Source organism: Microtus oregoni, unplaced genomic scaffold, assembly GCF_018167655.1.
Source record: "Microtus oregoni isolate MIOR12 unplaced genomic scaffold, Mior012 000015F_ref0000493, whole genome shotgun sequence".
Taxonomy (NCBI): domain Eukaryota; kingdom Metazoa; phylum Chordata; class Mammalia; order Rodentia; family Cricetidae; genus Microtus; species Microtus oregoni.
In genome coordinates, this window is record NW_024543074.1 from 44,109,077 (window position 1) to 44,134,647 (window position 25,571).

General features: G+C 47.2%; 1 protein-coding gene across 6 annotated transcripts in view; it reads right to left on the reverse strand.

Moving 5' to 3' along the window:
* P4ha2 (prolyl 4-hydroxylase subunit alpha 2) overlaps positions 1 to 17,492 on the reverse strand; it is a 30,194-nt gene extending 12,702 nt beyond the window's left edge. For 3 of the 6 annotated variants that reach the window (XM_041665557.1, XM_041665558.1, XM_041665559.1), the window contains exons 1-7: positions 17,397 to 17,492; positions 16,829 to 16,941; positions 8,650 to 8,749; positions 7,910 to 8,006; positions 7,374 to 7,525; positions 4,720 to 4,857; positions 879 to 1,118 (exon numbers count right to left, since the gene is read on the reverse strand). In XM_041665557.1, the coding sequence (XP_041521491.1) occupies positions 879 to 1,118; positions 4,720 to 4,857; positions 7,374 to 7,525; positions 7,910 to 8,006; positions 8,650 to 8,731 (709 nt within the window). In that variant the 5' untranslated portion in view covers positions 8,732 to 8,749; positions 16,829 to 16,941; positions 17,397 to 17,492. Of the gene's footprint in view, positions 1 to 878; positions 1,119 to 4,719; positions 4,858 to 7,373; positions 7,535 to 7,909; positions 8,007 to 8,649; positions 8,750 to 16,828; positions 16,979 to 17,396 lie in introns of all 6 variants that reach the window. The other 3 variants (XM_041665553.1, XM_041665555.1, XM_041665554.1) reach the window with 2 other exon arrangements.
* Positions 17,493 to 25,571: the final 8,079 nt, after the last annotated feature.

The following is a 25,571-nucleotide window of genomic DNA, read 5'->3' on the forward strand; positions in this document are numbered from 1 at the left end:
AAAGTAGAAGAGCCGACGTTCTGGAGGACAACACAGTATCTGGAGCAACAGCCATGGCAGGAATTCGGCATCACTCCCAGATAACAAAACTGAGGCTCAGAGAGGTCCAGTGACTCAAGATGAAACCATACAGAAGAGTCGGGTGTCCTGACTCCCTGTCCAAGGCTCTTACTAACTCACATGACAGACTCTACAAAACCTTCTGGCCACGTTGGTCTTGCAGGATGCACAAATGCTAGCTGGCCTCACATGCAGGCTCCCTGGGAAGCAGTGGCAGAGTCAAGTCTCCACTGCTTTGTGAAAGTCCAGACGATAACATTCCCACGTATTAGCAAAAGGTGCGGTAAAGATACAGCGCTTTGAGCCTTGTTCTGTCGACCATCACAAGACATACAGAGTACAAATGGCACGCTAAGTCCTACTTTAGACTTCGGGACACTAAGAGCTAGAATTACTCTCACTGCGGCCATCCAGAAGTACAGCTTGCTTCTCAATCTGTACTTTACACGGTGAAGGGTCTACCCTGCATAATGGTACAAGCGCCACAACACTAGGTTCTTATTTTAAAAAGTGCCACAGTAGGCATGTATGTGCACATGCACTTACATACATATGTCCACGCACGTGCATGAGCAACACTCACATATACACACAAGGACGTCCAAGGCCTTTGAACACCCATCACCAGCTGAACATGACCTAACAGGAAGGCTGTGGGTAAGGAGCTAGTTGGCAGTTGACAAGGCAGTTGAAATCACTAAGACACACTCATCCCTTCGCAGGGGACAATCCAACTGATTTAGTTCTAAGAGATGATCAAGCAGTGTAGCCAGAAGAGTCAAAGTTCCCTTGCTAGGTCCAGTCCCTAACCTCCTTACCAAGAGAGAGCAGGCGGCGGGTGAGCTCCACAGCACGGTGCAGGTCCCCCAGCTGGAAGACAGCATAGCTCAGGTAGTCCAGCACCAGGGATTTTGTGATGGTGGCCTCCTCCCCAGCGTCAAGCTGCTTCAGCACCTGCTCCATCCACAGCACAGTATGGTAATAGTCTCCTTCATTGTAGGCTGAGCGGCCCATCCCGAAGCAGTCGTCCACACTCAGCACGGCCTGGTACTTTGTTCCTGTAGCAGGAATAGCAACCGTCAGGCCTGGAAATGCCCCTGGGCGAGGGAGGGAGATGCTCACTTTGGAGAAAGCCTGGGCCACTGAAAGGGGGACATTATTGAAGCAAAATCCCACCCCGACTTCATGCCACACACCATGAAATACCGTGAATATAGTGAGCATAAACAGGATGGTTTAGCTTAGGTTATAGGTCATAGTCAATCTCTAAGCCTCAGGGCTTTGTGACAGGGAGTCCCACCAAGACACGGCCCTGAGGTCAGTGGGTATAGGTCCTGTAGGTCAAAATGAGAGCTGTGTGGAGGGCAGCTGGCCATGGAAGTCTAAAGAGCAGAAAACTTGGATGAATTTAAGAAGGATTTCAGGTAATATGAAAGTCATGGATGAGGGCAGTCACAGGTAGGAAGTCTGAAAAAGGAAAGGACAGAGAAGGTTCAAGGTTAGACCTCAAGGGAACACAGATGGGAGTAACATGAGAAGGACAAGGGGAAGAAGAGACAGGTAATGGGAACAGGTGACGGATGCCAATGGCAACAAAGAACCGAGGCTGGGATCCAGCAGGGATGTTGGAGCATCAGCTCAGCGGGTCTCGTGCCTGATAGGACCTCTGCCATGGAACGTGGCCACAAAGATGGTTTCAACCTAAGGAACAGCAGCAGCTTTAGGGAGATGTGGAGCTTGAGATGGCAAAGACTATGTGTTCCTCAGGGGATAATGAAAAGACAGCTCCCACGAAAAGAGCTAGGCACTCCCTGCAGCCGCCCAAGGCTCCCTATTCACAGCTACCAGGCAAGGATGGCATGCGAGACTGTTCCCACATCCCTCCCTTCGCCCAAGATCTACAATGAGCCTCTTCCCAGGATGGTAGCTGCTGCAGAGACCAAGGTCTGTTCATTCTGGTGGCCCAGAATCTGACGACATGGGACAGAAAGTCAGGAGAGTAAACATAAGATGGAATCATAGGCAGACCAAGCGTTGGGGGTTCATGGGACCGCTCTTTCTCCACAAGTCTCCGTGGATCTCCACTGACTCTTTGGATGCAGGAATCTATTACAACAGGCTTAACATGGATAAGCAAGCTGTGCCCTGGACCTGGACAGAGCCAGAATGCTGCATCCCTACCAGTTGTACGACTCTGGACAATTCACCCAGCCTCAGCCTTAGTCCCCTAGCTAAAAGGATATACTACCTACCCAGTCTATCTAAATAAAGACACCAGAACCGTTTTTAAAGGACTGTGCCAAAAATCCACTGAGATGATATATGGGGATGTTACCTCAGGATGTTAGAGATCAGCAGCTACAATCAACATGTCTTATGAATGCCAAGAATGTGAGGAATGACATCCGTAACTCAGAATCCTCCTCAGAAGGGAAGTCTGCACCATGAACGGGGACAGCTAGGCTGAGCGCTGAAGGGCTAACAGACACAGAGGAGCCCACAACGGGTGAGGGTACCAGAGCCGAGAGATGGAAACGCTGGGAACAACAGGCAAGCTGGGAACAATGCCCCACCTATAGGGAGACTTTGGGGTCACTTCTGAAAGCTAAGTATTGAAGTCAAATGGATAAATGTGTACTTAGGAGCAGACAGAAAATTGTCCTGAGTGTGTTGGAGATATGCAAAGGGCCAAAGGGCATTAGAGAGACAGAATCCATAGACTTTATGATTGCAGCTTAGGCTGCCAATGGGCAGAGGTGCTTTCTGCTAAGAGAATAGGTAAGGACAGATGGGAATTTCAGTTTGGCACCAATGAAGTTTATGCAATCCATGGAATGTCCAAGTAGAGATGTCTAGAGGTGCTCGCCTATTCTGGTTGGAGGCCCAGGAGACATGCCTTGACAAGGAACACAGACCAGCATGTCATCCGTGTCGGGCAGCACATCAAGCGATGAAAACAGTGGGGCTCCCCTGAGGAAGGGGTTCAGAGTGAACAGTGGGTGAAGTTCTGGGGAGTAACTCGCTTTACCCTCCGGCCCTATCCAGGACACTTGGGGGCCTGTTAACTGCGAAGGACACTGTCAATATACAGTTCCCTTCTCCCATCTACCATGCCTCACAGCCACAAGGCAAAAAGCTCCCCAGAATTACCTTCTCACTCTGGCCTCATGGTTGGGTCTGGACGAACACTGACTTAAGCAGGAATAAAGAGAACCCTCCTCCCCTTGTTAGCTCAGCAGAGTCCTCCACACCAAGACCCTGGGCCTTGAGTAGCCAGCCACAGGACAACTAAGGAGGAAGACAGGTCCTATATCACCTGGGTCTCTCAGCTGTATTTCCCCTAGGCTCCCAAGAAGGGAGGTGTTATTTAAATTATAATGAGGTCCAAGTGAATTCTTGGGTTTATTGGTCTCAAATAACCCCCTAGACCCAGTAAATCTATAATCACTAGCACTGGGCAGGAAACAGGCAAAAGGCCAATTAAAAAAAATCAAAAACAGAGGAAGGAATGGCCAGACATGTGAAAAGAGAAAAGGCAGAGATCAGCACCCCAGAATCCAGGACATTAGACAGAAAGAAACAATCCATGCCAGATGCTACACAAAATTAAAGAGTGTTATGCTTGTAATCCGTGTGCTGGCTTTGCTGGCCCTGTGCTCCTGGTGACTTTGAAGAACAGGATCACAGATGAGAGGGACAAATGATGGAGGAGGGTCATCTTTCTATCTGTTGTTTCATTGGTTGAGTAATAAAGAAACTCTAGCAGTCGCCATGATTCTCTGACTGGACATAGACGCAGGTTAAGATCTTCCCTGATAAGCCACCTCGTGGGCTACACAGATTATTAGAAATGGGTTAGATCAATATGTAAGAGCTAGCCAATAAGAGGCTGGAACTAATGGGCCAGGCAGTGTTTAAAAGAATACAGTTTCCGTGTAATTATTTCGGGTAGAGCTAGCCGGGTGGCGGGAAGCAGCCCGCCGCTCTACTTCAACAGACAAAGGCACTGTGGGTTCAGGAGTATGTGAGAACCGGGGAAGGTAGCAGAGAAAATAAATCAAAACACTACCCAGAAGCCTCAGGAAAGAAGAAATGGACTCAAAAGAGCATTGGACTTTGAGAAGTATGAGCAATGAGCTACAGAGCCTTCTTGTGAGGTCAGGGGAGAGAGAGAGAGAGAGAGAGAGAGAGAGAGAGAGAGAGAGAGAGAGAGAGAGAGAGAGAGCGCACAGGGAAAGGGGGACAAAAGAAGTGCAGGACTAGTAGGCGGGACTATATATGAACTCAAACAGCCCAGAGAGGTAAGGACAGAATGGGAAGGGACAGAGACTGACTAGGGAGACATACGGGAGACGCAGTGGGTCTACAGACCAGCCGTGGACAGAAAGCAATGAGAGGCTCCGGGATGGGAAGCAGGTCTGCCAGCTGATGGGCGATTTTCTGGGAGCGGGATGCTGAGGGATACTCCTGAGCAACAGCCTCAACTCTCTACCGTGCTAGAGGAGAGATCTTGGCCAATACCTGAATCAAGACGCTGGGGAAGCGGTTGAAGCATGGGAGACTGGCATCCAAAGGGAACCAGAAACCACCACCACCACCACCACCGACAGTCTGACCTGTCCAGACACTGAAGAGACGGAAGTAAACAAGGTGCCTCACCTGGAAGTTCCCCCCTGGAAATTGTGTCTGGGTCCAGTTTGTATGTGTCCTGGAGTCTCATCAGGGCTCTGGCGGCTCCGGACTCGTCCTCGTCGGTGGGGAAGAACTGCCGCTGCACGGAGAGGTTGGCAACAAAACCTTCCAAGTGACAGCGAGAAGAGAAGTCACTCCCGATCCTGGGGACAGAATTCTACCAGGGACCAGAGGCTGTCGCTAGAAGGTGTCTGGCTGATGGGATTTCCCTGCCCCTTCCCTCAAAGGCTGTTGGTAGGCTGTAGGCTCAGTGATCGGGACACGTGCGTGGCAGGCATTCGGGAGCCAGCACCAAAATAAGAGTAGAAAAACAACAATAAAGTGTTCTCCTTCTTCAGAGAGTCCTCCCTGGGGGCTCCTCCACAGAACTTCTTTCTTAGCCCTCCCTATGCTATTCATTTGGAACTAAAAGGCTTAGCACTTGAGTCCAGAGTATGGGCTTGTGGTGCCTAGATAGATTTGACTGCTGAAGTAGCCCCAGGTGGCTTTCTAGGGCCTCAAGGCCTAGTCCCAAAGAGAAACACAATTCCTGATATTCTAGGACTCCGGGCCTTGCCATGCTAATGCTTCAGGCCTGAGAATCTGCCTAAGAACTAAGGACTGGGAGGGGAACGCCAACGAATTCCACTCCTGGCCCCTTTCCAAGAGCAACAGCACCTGGTGCCACCCCTTCTCCACATGGCAAGCCAGGGCACAGGGATGAAAAAGCTGCTACATTATCTTCTTCACAGCTATATGGTCAGGAACTCTGAAGATGTTAGCATCCACAAAAAATAAGGAAAGCCTCATAGGCAGCCACACTGTATTGTCAGGGTTCCCCCTTATTTCAGGGGCAAGCATCCAACATCAGAGACGAACATAAATCATTGCTCTCTAGGCCTGTCCCATCACCTTCCAGGTAATCCTCGCTCCCAGCTGTTGATGGGAGGTGGCAGGGATGACAGGATCAGACAGCAGATCATCTGCATCTGTAAGGGCTTCCTCGCCTACACCTCCTGCAAACAGGAGGAACAGCCTGTTCTGAGCTGTTCTGAGCAGCAGGCCCAGCCCAGGAAAGGGAGGGGAGGCGGGTCTGGGAAAGGCAGTGCTTTCTGGAGGCAGTGAGCTCACAGGCACTGCTCCAGCAGGGCTGAGCTCACCAAACCCTCCCCTGAGACTACCCAGCCCCCAGCCAAGCCCAACCCCAACAGGTCACGTGGCTGGGACCAGTCTCAGTCAGAGAGACAGCTAGTCTGAAGTTAATCAGCACTCCCAGCTCTGAGCAGAGGCCCAGCCTGAGGCTGGGAATCCCGTGGCCCACCTCCAGGCCACCCTTCCATTACCAAGATCCTCTCCTCTGGATCACAGGAGCGTGTTCACACACAGAAAGCACTAGCCCAGAAAGAGCCTTTAGCAAATCCGTGCTCCACCCTGGAAATACCATTTCTAGGAATTTAACTTAGAAAAATAACTGGAGGTCGACACCAAGATACATGTAAAAGAGCTGAAAATTTGGACACAACCCAGGTGACTTGACCAGGCTTAGAGAATATCACTGTGACAGATGACTATCCAGCCATAACAATCACGGCACAGGCACATTTAATGGCATCTGCAGAAGCTGGGAAACCCAGGACTGAGCACATATTTATGTTGAACCCACGCAGTCATGTTTTGTTGTAAAAACACACATAGGAAAGAATTCAGATGACGCCTCTATTCCCCAGCTTGCCTCAGCCCCAACACACAGCCCACCTGGCTCACATGTAAGCAGATTAATTCTTTTTGGTGTGTGTATGCATGGGTGGTGTTTGTAAATGCGTGTGTATGCGTGAGCGCATATGGGTGGGCGCACACGTATGCATGTGGATGTGGAGGCCATGGGCCTTCTTCAATCTCCCTCTACTAACTCACGGAGGCAAGACCTCTCAATTGAGCCCAGCACTCACTGATCAACTAAGCTAGCTAGCTTGCCCTGGGAAATCTCTGCCTCTCGAGTGCTCCGATGATGCCAGACACACTTGCCTGGCTTTCCATGGCTTCTGGGGATCCAAACTTCAGCTCCCCTACTTGTACGGTGAGGGCTTTACCCACTGAGCCATCTCACAAGCCCGAGATTACAGGGTTTCTTAAATATTTTTTTTAAAGTTTATGTGTATGAGTGAGTATTTTACCTGCATGTATGTTTGTGTATGCATGTCTGTATTTATGTACGCACATATGCTGTGTATACATGTATGCATGCCTGGTGCCTGCAGAGGTCAGAAGATGGTGTCAGATTAACTGGGACTGTAAAGACAGATGGCTGTGAGCCACCATGTAGATGCTGGGGACCAAACTTGGTTCTTCTGCAAGAGCAGCCAGTGCTCTTAACCACTATGTAATCTCTCCATCCACCAAGATCATAATTTTAATGGTGCTTATCATGGAGCAACTGGATTAAGCATCATGATTTTGTTCCTGAAGTTTGTTATAAAAATATGTATTTCTGGAGCATAATTAGAAAATGTCATTACCAGGAAACATTACAAAAGAACAGGAAGTGACTGTTAGACCATTTTTAAAACAAACCAACAAGGACAGCTCCAGGCAGAAGCAGACAGGCGCACAGACACAGCTGACAGCTGCTCACTGCCCCTCACCTGCGGCCGAGTCCTGCAGGACCAGGTCTCCCAATGCAGGCCACTCTGTGTTCAAGCGCTTTACCAGCTTATAGGCATTCACGGGATGAGCCAGGTAGCCCTCGGGGTCGGCGGCTGACTTGCTGGTCAGGGCTTCCATTTTACTGGCCCAGCTGTAAAACCAAAAAGAAGAAAAAAAAAAAGACTACCACACCTACCCACACAGGCTGGTAATTTCCTTGGTGAGGCCCAGAGCTCTTTCATCAAGAGATAATAAAACATGACTATAGTAACTCCCTAGATACTTCTAGCCCTTAATCTAGGTAAGAGCTGGGAACTCCAGTGTAAATTAAAATGTGTTAAACAGAAAAGAAAAAGATGGTTGCTTCTTAGCCCGTAGACTCAGCAACTCTGGAGGATCAGCACAAGTTAACTGCAGGTCTGCTTCTCTGGGTCACCCTCTCGATGAATTCCTCTTACAGACACTTGGACAGGCTGGGGACAGTGGAGCAGCAGGGAGACTTGGGGTGGGGGTGGGGTCTTAGGACACTGGACACCTCTTAATCTTGGAGAGCTTGGCTTCCTCCACAAGGATGTACTCCTTCAGAGACTGCACAAGGTCCTTCTCTGCATAAATCAGATCAGTCATGTGCCCTACAGGAGAGAAGCAAGGACCAGTGAGAAATGGATGAGGAGTGGCCTGCCCCATATACCAGAGCAGAAATGACTACCCCCAGGCAAGTACATGTCAGTAAATCGGGAATCATAGGGACTGGTGGTTAAAGGTACCTAGTCACTCACATGGCATGACCCCAACTCCAGGAAGACAGATGCTGAGGCGGCAAGAGCATGCCTGGGCAAAGTGCAGGTGCACTGGGGAGGGGACTAAAGGAGAAGTCCTAGCTTCATTTTCCCATCATCACCTGATTGGTCCTATCATAGGGGGATGGACAACCTAAGGGCTCATCAAATGCAAATCAGCTCTGAACTTCCAGTTGAGAAGGAGAGAATCTGGTCCTTGGGACAGAGAATGCCCACTGCTTAGACCACCCTCTTGCCAATGACCAAGAAAGACCTGAAAGCTACTTGCAGTCTGCACTTCCAGAAAGGAGGGCCCAATTCAGAAAGCTGCCTCCCAAGATATACGATCATCAGGATGGCGTGGAGGTGTGGGGGAGTAGAACCTTCGCCAGCCCCACCCTCTCTGAACTGAACCCTGAATGAGCCTCAGGCAGTGACATCCCCTAGTACTTAGCTGAGGGCTGCTTAGGTAAACTAGGGTTCGGTTGCCACGTACCAATAGAGGTGAAGAATTCTGCATGCACCCGGCTCAGGACACCAAACCAGGACATCAGCAACACCAGCACCTGGAACTCCATGATGGGAAAGGGCAGTATCTGCAAGGCATTCAGGGACAGTCATCAGAGGGACACGGTGGAAAGAGCACCTTCATTCAGCTGGACATGGCTGGGACAAGCCTGTAACCTCAGCACTCAAGAGACGGCGGGTGGAAGAACAAAGTTCAAGGCCGCCTGGGCTACATAGCAAGATCCTGCACTGGGGTGGGAACAATGTATATGAGAGAACACATTCATATATGCTGTGCACATACACACACATACCCTCAAGTATATCACTAAATAAGGTATTCAAGATCGCCCAAGGGAGGGGTCACAACATGGAACTAGGGCTATGTGCTCAATTCTGGCCCCTGCCTGGGTTTTGTTTTCCTTTTTAGAAACAAGGTCTCACTATGGATACCAAGATGGCCTAGAACTCAATAAGCCTCCTGCCTCAGCCTTCCAATCGCTAAGATTACAAGTGTGCACACCCGGCTTCCTTTCTAATACATATGCCACGAGAGTGTCAAGAGCCACACGTAAGACGGTCCAATGCAGACAGTTTGTTCCCAGGACATCAAGATCATGGGGATCTCCTAGGGGAAGAAGCAGCTCTGCAGGGCCACTCTCTCCAAACCACTGATGCAGGTCATACCATTCAGAATGTGACAACGTGCCTCCGACAGAGACCTCCCTTTGTACTTGAACTGAGGGCTGCCCAAAGAGGTAAGAATCCTGTTACCACATATCAATAGAGGTGACGAATTCAAAGACCTGGATCCTGTCCACAAGAAAGTGACAGAACAGAACAGACAATGACAAAGAGATCTGAGATAGCATGACGCAGGGGGCCAAGCCAAGTTGAAGTGTGCAGAAGGCCGTCAACAGAAGAAGAGGAAAACTGACTTCTGCCCATCTGCGCCTGCTGCAGAGAGCACTTCTGAACAGACATAGGTCTTCCTTTAGTGGAGATGGAGACAGACACCTTCCCTGGCCACTCCCTACCCATTCGCAAACATCTCCTTACACCCCAGAGATTCCTGGCACCAAGCCAGATGCTCAGGATACAAAGGTAGATCAGTCGCGCACAGTCACAACCCTGGGGTCGGGCTGCTGACATGGGTGAGAGGCCAGGCACTGCCTTCTCAGCCATCTAGAAACAGATAGAGTTCTGAGGGACCCAGCAGCAACCTGGAGCACGCTTCCCTGGCGGCTGGCCCAAGTACACAGTGGAGGCTTCAGACATGCTTCCCCCATCTCGGCCACACAGTCCGGAACATGCTGGAAAGCCAGCACCCTGCTGAACCCTTGTTCTGCCTATCCCTCCTCTTTGTGTTTCAACTCAGCCAAGTCTCTGAAACGGCTCAGATGGAAATTTACTCTAAAAGAAAGCAAAGGAAATAAATGAGACAAAATGCCCAAAACTATGTAGGAAAAATCTCCAGGTTAGGAGGATCTCTGATGTGGAGGCCAGCCAACTACCCCTCAAAGTGGGGGTGAAAAGAGAGCAGAGTTCAGGCAGGAGACCAGACCAGACCTGGATGAAGCTGGGGAGCTCCATGCACCTCCCAGCTGTGTGGCCAATTCCAGCGCATACCTAGTCAGAAATCGGGCAGCAGACTCGGGAAAGGGGGGAAGCCTTTTCATTCCTTCCAAATACCACCCACAGTTCATACCTTACAGCGACTGAGAGAAAGCAGCCAGGTCTCTTTATTACACAAGGGCCAGCTGTCGTTTCTCTGGAATGTGCTGCCTGGCTGAGATGAGCCCATCCACAGATCCCAGCCTGGAGACAGCCTCAGAGAGTCACACATGTGCTTTAGGAAGCGACTTACCAAGAGCCTTTCCAGTCCTGTTCTGGCTGGGGAAAGGAGTAGGAAAACTCTGCTAGCCAGAGAACTGGGTGCCCCAAGGCACCATTCTAATCAGGGCCATCTGCTCATTTCTTCTGACCCCAGGATCCCTGAGCTCAAAAGGCTTTGTGTAAAAGGTCACCTAACTGGGGTCAGGTGAAGAGGATGCTCTTATTCAAGAGCAACTGCGCTCTACACTGTGGGGAATGTCAACTCCGGCCTCATAGCTACACCCAGCACTCACCCAGGACAGAGAAAGTGGGAATACGTGAGTCTGCCTCGGGCCTAGGGCCGGCGCTGTCAAAGCGGTCCCAGGAGCCCTCAGAAATCCACAAAGAACAAACAATACAGGAGGTGGTCATGGTCAAATCTCTTTTTATGAAAACGCGCCACCAAATAAGAACACTGCTGAGTTTTATGATCCACACCTCAGGGCTTGGAATAATGTCTGCCCTGTAGCAAGCACCCAGGGAAAAGCATCATGAATTTGTTTAGATGAAGAAACCGCAACTAAAGAGTTTACACTCTGTATAGTACATTAACATAGACTATGTAACAATAAACGCTCTGTGGCCATCAGCATGGAATGATCAAAGCAGAGTGACAAGAGCCAGCCCTCAATAATCCGTACTGTATGTTCCATTTTTTTGAAAGGAAAAAAAATGATGTATGTATACATATAAAAAAGAATCATACCATAACTCTATCTTGGTGAAGTGATTTTATTTTTCTTTTTATGTTTGCTTTCCTGATCTTTCTACAAGAAATCCTACTAGAATTAAAAAGGTACATATTTTTGTGATATGTTAAATATGCATAGGAAACAAAGTGTGCCCTTCTCAACTGAACTCCAAAGAGGCCTTGGCAGTCCCGGTGTCTGGGCCCCTGTAGGGAGGTCTCGCAAAACCTGCCAATGTCCCAGCAACAGCAATTCACCCACCAGGCGGCTGGCACCATTTCTCGGCATGGTGATTCCAAGACATACAACCTGAGCTCCTGCAGCGAGCCTGCTCTTTGGAAAGTGCATTTATAACCTGGCCAAGTAGCCATGGAAAGATGTTTCCAGCTGCAAACCGGCAGCATCGTCAGCTTCTCCCCTTACCTCATCGGGGAGGACCCTCTGCCAAGCTCTCAGCTGCCGTCCAAATGCTGCTACATCTTGAGTTTTAACAAAGCACTTAACAGCCCAGAGACAGAACATGAGTTTGCAAAGAGGTCTTGCCTGGCACTAGGCAAAAATGCTCTTTGCCTTCAGTAAAGGGATAACCTCCCCCGAACAAGGCTCTTCAACCCCTTTTCCCACCATGGCCTAGCCTGCCATACAGTGGCTAACGCTATACTGGCAGAGCCGAGAGGACCCAGGTACTCAACCAAGGAGGAGCTAGGCACAGGCTCCAAGAGGTCACACCACTGAAGCACATGGCTGTCCACATGGGCTCAGAAGTGCACCCAAGTCTCATTGCCAGACACCGTGCCTCAGCCATCACCCTGACCATCCTCTAGCGTACTTCTTATCCATGCAGGTCCCACCTGCTCTGACCTCTTCACCTCTGGATGGGCTTCTCTCCAACTCTATTCTACCAAGTAGCCAGCAAGGCTTGCTGAAGCCCTCCCTTTGGTTCCTACTGCCAGATAAGATACAGTCCAAAACCTTAGCCCAATGGGCCCTTGTAGCTCCGTGACCTGGCCCTGTTACCCTCTCCTGCCCACCACACTACCTCAGACTCAAACCTTCAACGACTTCAGTATTTACCTCCACCAAGATACTTGTGAAAGCCAGATCTCTGCTCAGTGAAGCCAAGTGTTCTCCCGTCTCCCAAGAGTCCCCTCGAGCCCCATCTCTCAGTATTCATTTAAGAAAGCAAATAAAACCGTCAGTAACCGAACTCTGACCTTAGATCTTCAGCCCCACTGCTGTCGTCAGGGGTGGAAGCTCACCAGGCTTGACAGGAATGCCTGTGTCAGGTACAGTACATTTGTCCTTACATCATCTCTAGTCAGTACATGAATGCTGGGAGCCATCAAAACCATCACCTCCTGCTGCAGCAGAGAAGCTGCCAAGGTCCTCTTGCCAACACTTAGCTGGGTTCCCATCTGGGCCTCAACAGATGGTCTAATGGTCTAGTTGAACTTAACTCATGCATAAAAAAAAAAAAGCATCATCCATACTGCCCCATGCCCTAGGCTCTGAACCTTCTACTCTGCCTTAGCCAGGCAGAAGATACTGTTGACCCAAGTCAGATGCTCTGGTTCCTCCCACTGCCTCCCGACTAGGCTCTCAAGTGGCTACAGAAGGACCATGCTGAGGAGTGAGGAAGAGTTAACTTCTCTTGAGGCAACTCTGGCTGACGAAGGATAAAATACAAGAGGGAGCCAGCAGGTACTTCCTCCAAATACCTTCTGTAAGAAACCGTCCACAAGCATGGAGTCCCCACGGAGGTTCTACACAGAAGCAGGCCCGAAATGGCGGAGGAGCTAGCAGACCTCCATTGAGCAGGACCAGCTTGCTAAGGTACCTCCTCATTGTTTCCCCTTCGTCTCTCCTTTCCCCTCACCCTGGCTGCCCTGCAATAGACTTTTCAATAAGCACTAAGCACTTAAGCTCTGCCTCCGGCTCTGCTTTCTGGGAACCTAGTCTAAGATAAACCATGGTTTATGTTTCCAGAGATCTTTCATTTCTACCATCTAATTCTCACAAAAACCTTGTAAGCCAGATAATCATCTCCGTTTCAGCTACAATACTCCCGCCTGGTCCGCAGAGGATACATTCCAAGAAACCTGGTGCATGAAACCACAGATAGTATCGAACCCTGTGGATGCTGCTTTCTCTGTGAGTACATACCTATGATGAAATTGAATTTGCAAATTAGACACAATGAGAAATTATCAACAGAACGATTAGAAGTTACTGAAATGAAGCTGCCAGCGTGGCTACTTTGGCACACTGGGGCCCACTATTTAAAAGGTTACCTGAGCGCAATCAGTGTTAATACCATGCAGTCAACCTGATAAGCAGGTGGCCACAAAGGATGGCGAGTCTAACAATGGGCAGTGTACACAGCAGGGATACACTAAACGAAGCAATGATAGCCTGTGAAAACCAGAACGGAGGGACGCGGATTCCATCACAGAACTCGGGCAGGCTCACAGTTGTTTATTTCTATGATTTTCCAATGAACATGTTGAGTGTGGGTGATGAAAGCTAAAGAAAGTGAAATCAGGACTAAGGAGGGACTTAGTGTATAAGACGTGAGAAAGATCACTATGGAGGGAGGGCTCCCCATACACCTGACATATGTTCGCAAGCTAAGCCCCCCAACAAAGCCCCCTTCTGCTAGCCATGACCATCCAATCCCACATGTGTCACTTCAAGGGACATGTGACTTCCTGAAATTGGGAAGTCATATTCTACTCAGGTTGAAGACTTTCTCATGGAGGGCTCAAAGATTCACAAATAAAGTCCATGACATCCCTAGTTGGAGCCCATTAGGAAAAGGAGAGCCCATGGACAAAAAAAAAAAATAACAACAGTTCCCTGAATTCAAGTGGGCAGTCATTTCAACTGGGCACATTATGCATTATCAGTCAACCCAGTTTTGACACCCATGGAACAGGTAGGTACACCTGCCCTGGGGTAGAAAAGACCCAGAGTTAAATTCTCGCTGGCTTTGTGACCTTGGTCCAGCCCTAGACTTCCTGATCCTCCTGCACAGGAACTGAATTGGATGACAAGTGTCAGCAAGCTGCCAACCATTGGGCTGATTTCGACCAATCGTCGGCACCAAGAGAATCACAGGAACATGAGGGAAGCTGAAGTGGGCATTTGCTCAGCCCAAGTTAGTCGCCCTTGGAAGGAGGAAGGTCCATGAGGAGGCAGTGAAAATGCAAGAAACACCGGGCGGTGGTGGCGCACGCCTTTAATCCCAGCACTCGGGAGGCAGAGGCAGGCGGATCTCTGTGAGTTCGAGACCAGCCTGGTCTACAGAGCTAGTTCCAGGACAGGCTCCAAAGCCACAGAGAAACCCTGTCTCGAAAAAACAAAAAACAAAAAAAAAAAAGGAAAAAGAAAATGCAAGAAACAAGGAAATGGCGGAAGGTGAATGATGCCCACATCCCAGGAATGCCAGCAGAGACAACATATTCCATTCAGGACAGACTGGAATCAGGAGTCACAAAGTACTCAATACTCAGAGGTGACCCTGGAATTGTCTTGTCACAGACCCTAAAGCCCACCAAGGACAGTTCCCCGGCAAAAGGCCAGGAGCGCAACCAATACTTCAAAATCTCCTAGACCTCTGTGCTTCTGACCTGCGCATTCCAGGCTCCTACAAGCACAAGCCTTGGGGATTCCACCCCACCCTGGCTCCCAGGAGTGCCAGGTACAGAGCAGGCACTTCCCAAGAAGTCTGGAGCAGAGGCTGGCCTGAACCAAGCTCACACAGACCTACCAGAGCCAGGGAAACTCTATCAACTTAATCCTCTGCCCTGCACTGGTCTCAGCTGAACAAAACCCCTCTTCTCTAAGAGGTCCAGCCCAGACCTTCTCATCCTGCTCCGCTCTCACTGAGAAGAAAAACTGTCTGTCTATCCCTCATTTCATGTCCCCAGCACAAAACCCACAGACTACAGGACTCCATGGTCCCCTTCACTCTGGGAGAGGATGGTGGCCTGCTGTCAGGCACTTCACAGGTCTAAATGACTAGATTTGAATGGCGTTTTCAAAGCTGAGCTCTTCTTGCAGTATTCAGCTGGTCTTCACGTGCCGGCATTACTGCATCTGCTGCCAACCTCCATCTGCATAAAATTAAGTTCTTGACAGATCCCAGAAGCCAGGGACACACCTCCCAGGCCTCTGCACACTATCAGCCAGCGTGGCCATAAGTCAGCCAAGGCCTTTCGTCCAGCCTCAAACCCTCCCGAGGATGTGGGAGGGCGCACTCAAAAAGGGAAGCTTTCTCAGGAGATGAGGAAACCCTCAATTCCCTCTCTCCACTCATTCCTCAGACTTGTGTGTACTCAGTCTCCCTCTGATGAGCACCCATGTACAGGGCTCCTCCCTGGCCGAGGCTGGTTGCCAGTGCTAAACAGCAACCTCAGAGAGATTAGGAGCTGCCTATGGGACAAAAAAATAAATAAATAAATAAAAATGCCTCTTCCACCTCCTCTTCTCCCTTATTCTAGTAAGCCAGGCACGTTCTAGCCAGATACCAGGCACACACTATTCAAGGAATGGCCCACAATCCATTGTGGGCCATCCAATCTGTAGATAAGTAAGCCACTCTCTGCATCACCTCACAGCAGAGCCTGTGACAAAGAATACCAAAGGCCACATACAATGCTTCCTTCAGTTGGGTTGTCACCATATCTGCCTGATGAGCTCTCCAAGTACTAAGGAGGGTTAGTATGACAGAATCTTCGGGATAAAGCTTCCAGCCAACTCCATCCTTGCAACGTGGCTTCACTGGCTGGGCCACACAGTGGACGAGCTGGACTGTGGGAGAACAAGAAGGCCCCAGAAGGAAAGAATCCAGAGGTCAAACATCCTGTGCATGGAGAGGAGCTGAGAAGCCTGGCCTTGAGGCAAAAAAAAAAAAAAAAACCATAGGGGCAGACTGTACCTTGGACATTTCCAAGGCAGATGAGGTGCAAGGAAAAGGAAATCCCTGTCAATTTAACAGAGAACTCAACCATGGATTGTCGCAGGTGTGATATAAACTCAGAACAAGCAACAGATTGCAAAAGTGCCCTATATTCTGAGCTAGACAAAGCTTAGGACATTTGAGGGTGCCAAAAGCTACAAAGTGGTGCACCCAGACCCTGCCCTTAGGTCGTCCAGTCCATCAGGAGGACCAGGTGGTCTGCACAAGCCTTAAAGTGAGATTCTGCAGGATGAGGAGGCCGCCTCAGAGGAAACTCAATGACCTCCCCGACAGCATAGTAAATGTTACAGTAGAACACAGATGACAGAGGCACCCCCCTGTATTTCCCAGTGACAACGGGGGACAAACATGCTCTTGACCCATGCTCAACGAACTTCTCCACGCACAGGTTTCTCACTCCTTGGTGGTTGGGGCTCTTGAACAACTCTCCCCTAATAGGCCCTTTCCCGTTACCTTGCCTCCACTGGAATATCACAAAGATGATACTGGCCCAAGTTTGTGGCCACTTTGGGTGCTTCCCAAGTGACCACTCCAGTCCACAGGAGCTCCTGCCCCCTGTCCTGGGGCATTCAGACATCTGCCAAGTCCACATGGTCCAAACTCCCCAGCAACCCAGTACTTACCTTGCTGCTCCTCTAGACCTGAACTTTCTGAGTCTTTCCTCTGCCTGCCTTTGCAGTCTCCAGGCACACTGAAGCTGTTTGTTGAATCAGTCAGTCACCACGGGTCTCCGCAACTACCGAGGGAAAACATCAGAGGTTCGACAGGGATGCCTGACAGAGAGGAGGAGGCTTTCTGATATAACTGTCCATAAAACTAGCGGCACCAAACTAGTCCCTGTTAGGCTTGGGAGCCCTTAGCAGCGAAGGCGGGCGCCTCCGCTTTAGATGGGGGCGACTCCGGGGTCAGGCAGCTCCTTCCCGGGATCCTGACCCCACAGGCCAGCCAAAGTGTCCGGCCCGGCGAAGCCGCACCGACAGGAAGGGCGCCGCCGACCTCACCGCCCTGACCCTGGGAAGGGACACGGGCGGGACAGGAACCGAGGCGGGTGAAGAATCAGGGCGCTGAGCGCGGGGCGCGGGGCTGCGTGATCCCGGATTCAGCTCCCCGCTCCGCGCAGGACAGGTCGCACCGCCTGGCCACCCCAAACCTAGCCCAGCACCGCAGACGACCCCGCAGAACCGCGCTCACCTGGACACGCGCAGCAGCCGGCGTTTCTAGAACCTCCCGCGGCGTCGCCCCGGCGCGCTCGGCTCCTCCCTCGTCCGAGGCTCCACCCGCTTGAGCCTCCGCCACGTCCCCACCTCCCGCCCCCCCCCCCCACCCCCGGGCCCGCCTAGGCCTGGCTTGGAGCCACTGGAGCCTCGGGGAAGGCCCGAGCCGCTCGCCACGCGCTGCACGTATGCGGTGCCCGCCTCCCTGCACCTCGTGGGACCCCGCACGACGAGCGACATCCCCCATGCCAGCCATCTCCGGCCCCTGACGCCTCTGTGGTCCTACCTCCCCCACATCCAGCACAACCGGCAGATTGCAGGAGGCTGGCGTCATTGAGGAGGGGAACTGAGTGTCCCAGGAGACTTGAGGAAGAATGGTCTGGGGTGCGCTCAGGGCAGGTGACCCATACCCAAAGCCTAACTGCTTCTTTGAAGGGCTCAGGCTGGCCCTGTTAGGACTCTTCTGACGAGGTGAGGAGAAGTTGCCACAGCCTGGAGAATCCTGGGGCTGACTTATGGCTTATCACACAAGCCAGTGAGATTGGACACCTCAGCCAGCCAGCTGGGCCTGAAAGTCAGTCAAGAAGAAAGGGAAGCAGCCTACCTCAGTCTGAACTAAAGGATGCCCTGGCGGCTGAGCAGGTTCCCACGCCTGCCCTGTGAGCTTGCCTCTCCATGAATGAGAAGCAGTCTGAGAATCTCATCAGGGAGCAGAGCCCAGAACAGAGATGCCCAGCCTGTGGGACTGCATCTGGAGCCGGGTGTGGATTCCCTATAACGGCAAGGGCCAGGCGGACAGCCTAGACTGGGAAAGACAGACACACAAAAACACAACTCAGATAATATCACTCGGCCACTGTCGGTGTCTGTGTTAGCCACCAGCCAGAACTCGGATGAAACCAAACACAAACCTTCCTGCATCTGCTAAGCCACGGAAAGTAGTCTGCCCAGATCTTCCCATGCTTTTCCGATTCTCTCTTCGGACGTCACCCTCCTCCTTTCCGTGGGATCTTTCCCATTGGCCTATAAATACCTTCAAACCATGGCTGTGGAAACATAACCCTCAAATCACCCTACCACCTACTGTGCATCTCTCTGCAGCCAAGCCCTCTTTCAGACCTCTCAAGCCTTCCAGCTCTACAACAGCCCCAAGCTAGTGTTCTATACTATGTTTATTGTTTTCCATATATGTATGTTCTTTTCAACACATCATCTAAATCAGCTTGCAAATACTTTACTACTGCTTTAGTATTGCTGCTTTTTCTTGATCTGTTCGGGTTGTCTAGATACTCTCGGCTTACTGCTAGCCTGTATATTAGTGACTTTCTGCACTGCAGTAATGAAATACCCCAAAAAGCAACTGTAGGAAAGAAAGTTTTGTTTCGGTTCACAGTCTGAAGGGACAAGCTGCCATGACAGGGACGGAATAGAGGCATAAGGAGGCTAGTCACGTGGTGTTCACAGGCAGGAAGCGGGCAGAGATGGAAGTTGGTACTCAGCTCTCTTTCTTCTTTCTTTCCTTTTTCTTCATTCCAGAACCCCAACCCATAAGACAATCCTATTCACATTCAGAGAGGGTCCTCAGTTAAGCCTTTCTGGAATACTCTCAAAGACACACCAGAGATGCATCTTCTAAGTGAGGGTAAATCCCATCAAATTAGTAACGACGAAAACCAAGACATCAAGTCATATGGTCTATGAGTGTGCTGCTAGGAGTGGACTTTCCACTTCATTAGAATTCAAGCATCCAGAATGCTCCCCCGAGCTCCTGGCTTTCAGTGGTATTAGAAGCATATGTTAATACCCCCTTTTTCATCTATAATTGTATTAATTTGCATGCTTTCTTTGGTTAAGATAATAGAGAAAAGGCTCTGTTAACCTTGTCTGACCAACCCTTTGTGTTACTGCTCCTCTGTATTGTTCCCTAGCATCTGTGGTAGTTTGAGTGAAAAATGTCCCTCATGGTCTCAGGTATTTGAAAACTTGGTTCCCAGTTGGTAGCACTGTTTGGGGAGAGAGATGTGGTGCTGATTGCTGGAAGCAGCATGTCACTGGAGATAGGCTTTGAGATCATATAGCCTGATGCTGCTCCCTGTTTGCTCTTTCTGCTTGTGCTTGTGTTTGAGCATGTGAGCTCTCAGCTTCCTGCTCCTGCTGCCACGTCTGCACTTGGCATGATGCCTCCCTGCCATGATGGACTGTAGAACTTCTCCTGTCCTGCAGCTGCTCTCAAATAAACAAACTGAGGCTGATATTAATAATAAATGCTCGGTCAGTAGCTCAGGCTTATTACGAACTAGCTCTTACATTTTAAGTTAACCCATATTCCTTATTTATGCTTTGCCACATGACTTGGTACCTTTTCTCAGCACAGCACATTCATCTTGCTCCCTCTGCATCTTGCTGGCAACTGCAGACTCTGCCCTTCTTCCTCCCAGCATTCTCCAAGTCTGGCTCTCCTGCCTAACATTATTTTGCCTAGCTATTGGCCTGTTAGCTTCTTTATTAAACCAATCACAACAACATATATTCACACTATTCACACAGTGTAAAGGAATATTCCACAGCAATGAACTCTTATCCCTCTGGAACCCTAAGTCTAAATAAACTCTTCCTTCTATAAGTTGCCTTGGTCATGGTGTTTTATCACAGCAGCAGGAAATTAACAAATAGTCTGTATTTCATTAATTTCTGTCCTGATCTTTATTATTCCTTTCTATCTTCTAACTTGAGTTTGGCCATAGCCTTTTCTTTAGGGCCAATCATCCAATAATTCTCCTACTTTTTTCTCTTTCCCTAGAAGTACAAAGTGCCTAGGCTAATTTGTGATATAACCAGTCATGTGTTTTCCCCTGTGCTCTTGAACTTAAGCTGGGGTCTTAATATTTCTGGCACTAATAAAATATATGTAAGTTGTTGTATAAAACACTGAATGAAATTAAACACAAATCTGAGCTGGTTTCCTTTTATATAAACCCCATACCCTAATACCCTTGTGTTACAAGAAGAGGGAGCGGGTCCTTTGTTTGTCCCAGCTAGCTTACACCCAAAACAACCACACAGAAACTGTATTAATTAAAACACTGCTTGGCCCATTAGCTCTAACTTCTGATAGGCTAACTCTTACATATTAGTTTCGCCCATCTCCTTTAAACTGTGTATCACCATGTGCCAGTGGCTTACCAGAGATTCTAACCGGCATCCATCTCAGGCAGAAGATCCATGGCTTCTCTCACTCTGCTCTTCTTCCTCCCAGTATTCAGTTCTTTTTTCTCTGCCTACCTAAGCTTCACCCTAACAACTAGGCCAAGGCAGTTTCTTTATTCATTAACCAATGAAAGCAACACACAAATGGAAGACCCTCCTACACCATTTCCCCTTTTCTGTTTAAACAAAAAGGAAGGCTTTAACTTTAACATAGTAAAATTGCATTTAACAAAACAGGTATCAAGCAAGAATTACAGTTACAATATTTATATCTACTTTATCTTTCATCATAACTAGGGAAAACTACAATTATAACTATAAATTCTTCAACTCCATCAAAGACTCCAGAAGGATATAATATTACCTAAGTAAACAGGAAGTGCAGTGTAAGCAACTTCCAAAACTCTAGAAATGACAGAGACATCTCACTGCGTGAACATTCACCCAAAGTTCTTTTGTACCACTGGGACATCAATCTTAAGCCTACAGGCCCATAGTATCCAGCAGACTTTTCAACGAAGCAGGAAATTTCAAGGACAGTTTAGTCACTTTCTTCTGTATCCTGCAGAATGTCTCACAGAGTCTTTCATGAAGCAGTAACCCCAAAGGATCATTTCATCTTTAGGCAAGTTTAGCAGTCATCTCTCTGTGGGTTCTTCATGTCCAGTTTATGCAACAGTCCAGGCAAGAGCAGTTTCTTGCCCAAATGGCTAACCAACTCCATAAGGAGCCTCTTCGATGTCCATCTTCCTCAGGAAGTAGCTGGTGCTGCCAGGAGCAGACGTGTCTCATTGTCATGAAAAGCCCTAAGTTATTAAAACATTTAAAATGCCATATTCTGTAGTCTTTGAAAGATATGAAGAATGTCTATCTGAAATAGAGGCACATGTGATAGGGTGAATCCAAATCTTAGTTGTATTTCTAGTCATATTGCCTTCCACAATTTCTCCTACAAGACTTTTAATGCAGAGGGATGATATTATTTTAGAATGGATCTTTTTACTACATAAACCAAGTAAAAAATTTAAAACTTATGTAGAAAAAGTCTCTCCGCCTTTAATCCCAGCACTCGGGAGGCAGAGGCAGGCAGATCTCTGTGAGTTCGAGACCAGCCTGGTCTACGAGAGCTAGTTCCAGGACAGGCTCCAAAACCACAGAGAAACCCTGTCTCGAAAAACCAAAAAAAAAAAAGTCTCTCAATTAATTATAAAAAGTAAATTGAGACTTCATCAACTATCAGGTACAGACCCAGCAGAAATTATAGTGCCTTTCACTATTGATAAAATAAAAAAAGTTATAGGAAGACAATGAACCATGACAAAGAGCGTGTGCTAATTTTTTGGGAGAAATTAATAGCAACTATTCCAAAAGTGATAGACTTAATCTTATAAAGAGAACTTCTTGGATTCTTCCTCAAATTGTATGTGATGCTCCAATAACTGGAGCCCATACATTTTATACTGATGCTAATAAATCAGGGAAGTCAGGCTAAAAATCAGAAGAATTGAGTAAGATGAAACAAAGCCCTTATAATTCTGTCCAGAAGGCAGAATTATTTGCCATTCTTATGGTGCTAAGGGATTTTAAAGAACCTCTTAATATAGTTACTGATTCACAATATGCAGGAAGAGTTATCTTGCATATTGAAACCTCTAAATTTATACCAGATGATACAGAATTGACTTCATTGTTTATCCAGGTACAAGACATAATCAGGAATAGGCTTTGTCCTATGTACATAACACACATCCAATCCCATACAGGTCTAGTACAAGGTAATGCAGAAATTGATTGAATATTGATTAGAAGTGTGTTGCAGACCTCTGAATTTCATAAAAAACATCATGTCAGTAGAAAAGGTTTAAAGAAGGAGTTTTCTATTACTTGGCAACAAGCTAAGGAGATTATAAAGAGATGCCCTACTTACTCTTTCTATAATCAAACACCGCTACCTGTAGGGACTAACCCAAAGGGTACTCAAAGGAATGAAATCTGGCAGATGGATGTGTTCCACTTTGCGGAATTTGACAAATTGAATATGTACACCACACCATTGATACTTATTCAGGTTTTCAGTGGGCAACTGCTTTAAGCTCAGAAAAGGCTGATTCAGTAATCACACATCTATTAGAAGTTATGGTCATAATGGGTATACCTGCACAAATAAAGACAGATAATGGTCCAGCATATGTCTCTAGAAAAATGAAACAGTTTTTTGCTTATTATATAATATAAAGCATGTTACAGGAATACCACACAATCCTACAGGTCAAGCAGTCATAGAAAAATCAAATCAAACTATAAAGGATATATTAAACAAACAAAAGGGGTGGAAAATGCCCCCAGAAATAAATTACATAATGCTTTACTAACCTTTAATTTTCTTAATGCCAATGAGAAAGGGACAACAGCAGGAGAAAGACATTGGATAATGAAAAAGTCTGCTAAATTAAATCAACCAGTTTATTTCAAAGATGTGCTGACCTCGCAATGGAAGCCAGGAGATGTGCTGCGTTGGGGAAGGGGTTTTGCTCTTGTTTCCATAGGAGAAGAAAAATTGTGGACACCATTGAAATTAATAAAGGTTCAGTTTGAAGAAGAGAAACCTCTTGGAAAAGAGAAATGACAGCTCATCCACAATGATGATAATCATACAGGTGGTAAAAAAAAAGCATATAGGATGGGGACAGGGTTCTGTTCTTATCTTTGCAGGAAAACACTCATCTTCAAAGAATTCAGGGGACCCTGGATGTTTGAATACTGACAGTTGAAAAAATAACTACCCAATAAGGATCATCAAGAAAATCAAAAATGTTCCATAAGTATAGATGTCAAGAATACACACACACACACACACACACACACACACATATATTTCTAAATATATAAAGCTGGTTTTGGAGTTGGACACTGGCTCGGTCCCTCTCTAATTCTAAGCCTGTTGTTAAGAGAAAAGCCCAGAATTTCTGTCTCATGTCAAGAGCCATGATATGGAACAGAAAGAAAAAAGACTTTAGAAAAAATCTTTATTTTTTATGTCTATTTTTGTCTTTATCATACACTTCATTGAATATATATGTCTATATAAATAATGCTTAAATTTTCCACAATGAACAATAATTTTTTTCTGCAATAATCTTTGAAGTTTCCAGAGAAAAAGATGGAGCCCCTCAACAACAACTCCACCTGATTGATATGACATCAAGATACTGATAGCGCTACTATAAGACCTGTTTTGGGTACCAGTTACACAGGATGGTTCCAACTTGGTTAGCTAAAATGGTGCACATCTTTTACAATGTTCTGGCCAGACCTCCACAAAATACTTAGAGACTATTTGCAATCTTACCAGACATTAATCTTGAAACTTAACCATCATTTTACTTTCACAAGATCCAGTAGAAAGAACATCGCCCCCATGACAGCTGGAAGTAATTTTAGAAGACAATGTCCCCTCTCCCAGCAAAGTTTGTCCTCAGTGTTAGAGACATCATTTGGGGGCTGATTATAATTGGTATATGGTTGAGGGTTGGGGGAAATTTTATAAGCTCAGGGATCTTTTTGTAAAAAAAAAAAAAGAGAGAGGGAAAATTGGATGATGGGATAATAGATTGGTTTGTGAGTTATTATTTATAGACAATTACATTGGTATAGATTCTTGTATATTGATACAAAGTTAAATAATATTGAATATTATATGCATGCATGCTTCTACCTCTGTTTAAAACATTTATATATATATATATATATATATATATATATATATCTCATATTGCAGTGTACATTTCTACCTCTGATCAAGATACTTATACATTGTTTACTTTTGGAGATCATAGTCCTCATTTATTACACAGTTGTTTATTGTCTTAGTCTTTAAGTTAGATAGGTATTAAAGAATTATATATCAATAGTCATCTATGTTTGTCATACTTATAGTTAAACTAATCAGATTCTTTAGATACATAGAGATTCTATTATGTATAGATAGATAATCTTCAACCACTTCAAAGAGCTGTAGAAAATGGCATTTGAATAACTTAGAGATCTGTTGAAGTGAGACTCAATTGATCCTGGCAGCACCGATCCATTCCCGAGAGAATGTTGAGTACCAAAGACACTCCACTCGGAGCTTGTTTTCTTCTTGGCAGAACTGGCCTTTGGGCAAAGAAATGCCCATGCCTCAACCACTGACAAAGATACATAGTATCCATAAATGGATAAAACAGGACTGTCAAATCCTGCCAAGACAGGATAAGATAGTTTTGAAAAGTTTCTTGCCTTTGAAAACGGTCTGTCAGTCATTTTAGGCCTTAGCCAAAGTTGGTTGCTTCAACGTTGCAAATGAGACTTCCAGTGATTGCCCAGGTAGCCCAGTTGTTTCTGTCACTTTGTTGCACATTTTGGATGTTGCTTGATTGCACTTTTTGCTTACTCAAGTAATATTGTTTCTCTTCTCAGATCTTCAATCAGGTTGAAGGTTAAATAGTCGTAGTTACCTTCCTCACGATTTAGCCAAGCTTAATTCCAATGCAAGATTTAGGCTCCTTAAAATAGAATGTTTAGTAAAACTTTTATTATGCGTTCCTTGCTTAATATTGCTTATATTGTTTGTAATTTTATATTTGGTATCTGTTCCTATTATATATAGTTTTATTGGGTTTGGCTCAATCTTGTTTAGACAAAAGGGGGAGGTGATGGGGGAAGCTCTGTTAACCAATCACCTTTAAGAAGTGGAACCAAATTAAGACGTGGCTACCTGGAGCCCAGGAAGAAAAACTGGAAGGGACCAGGTGCTCACTCTCTCTGGGTGATTCCTGCAGGACACAGCAGAACTCAGACTTCCCATTCTTGTGGCATGAGTTTACCCTTATAACAACTAAAAATATAATTGTTTATCTTTAAGATGGCCTGGTTATTTCCCAAATCGAGTGAACAATTACATCCT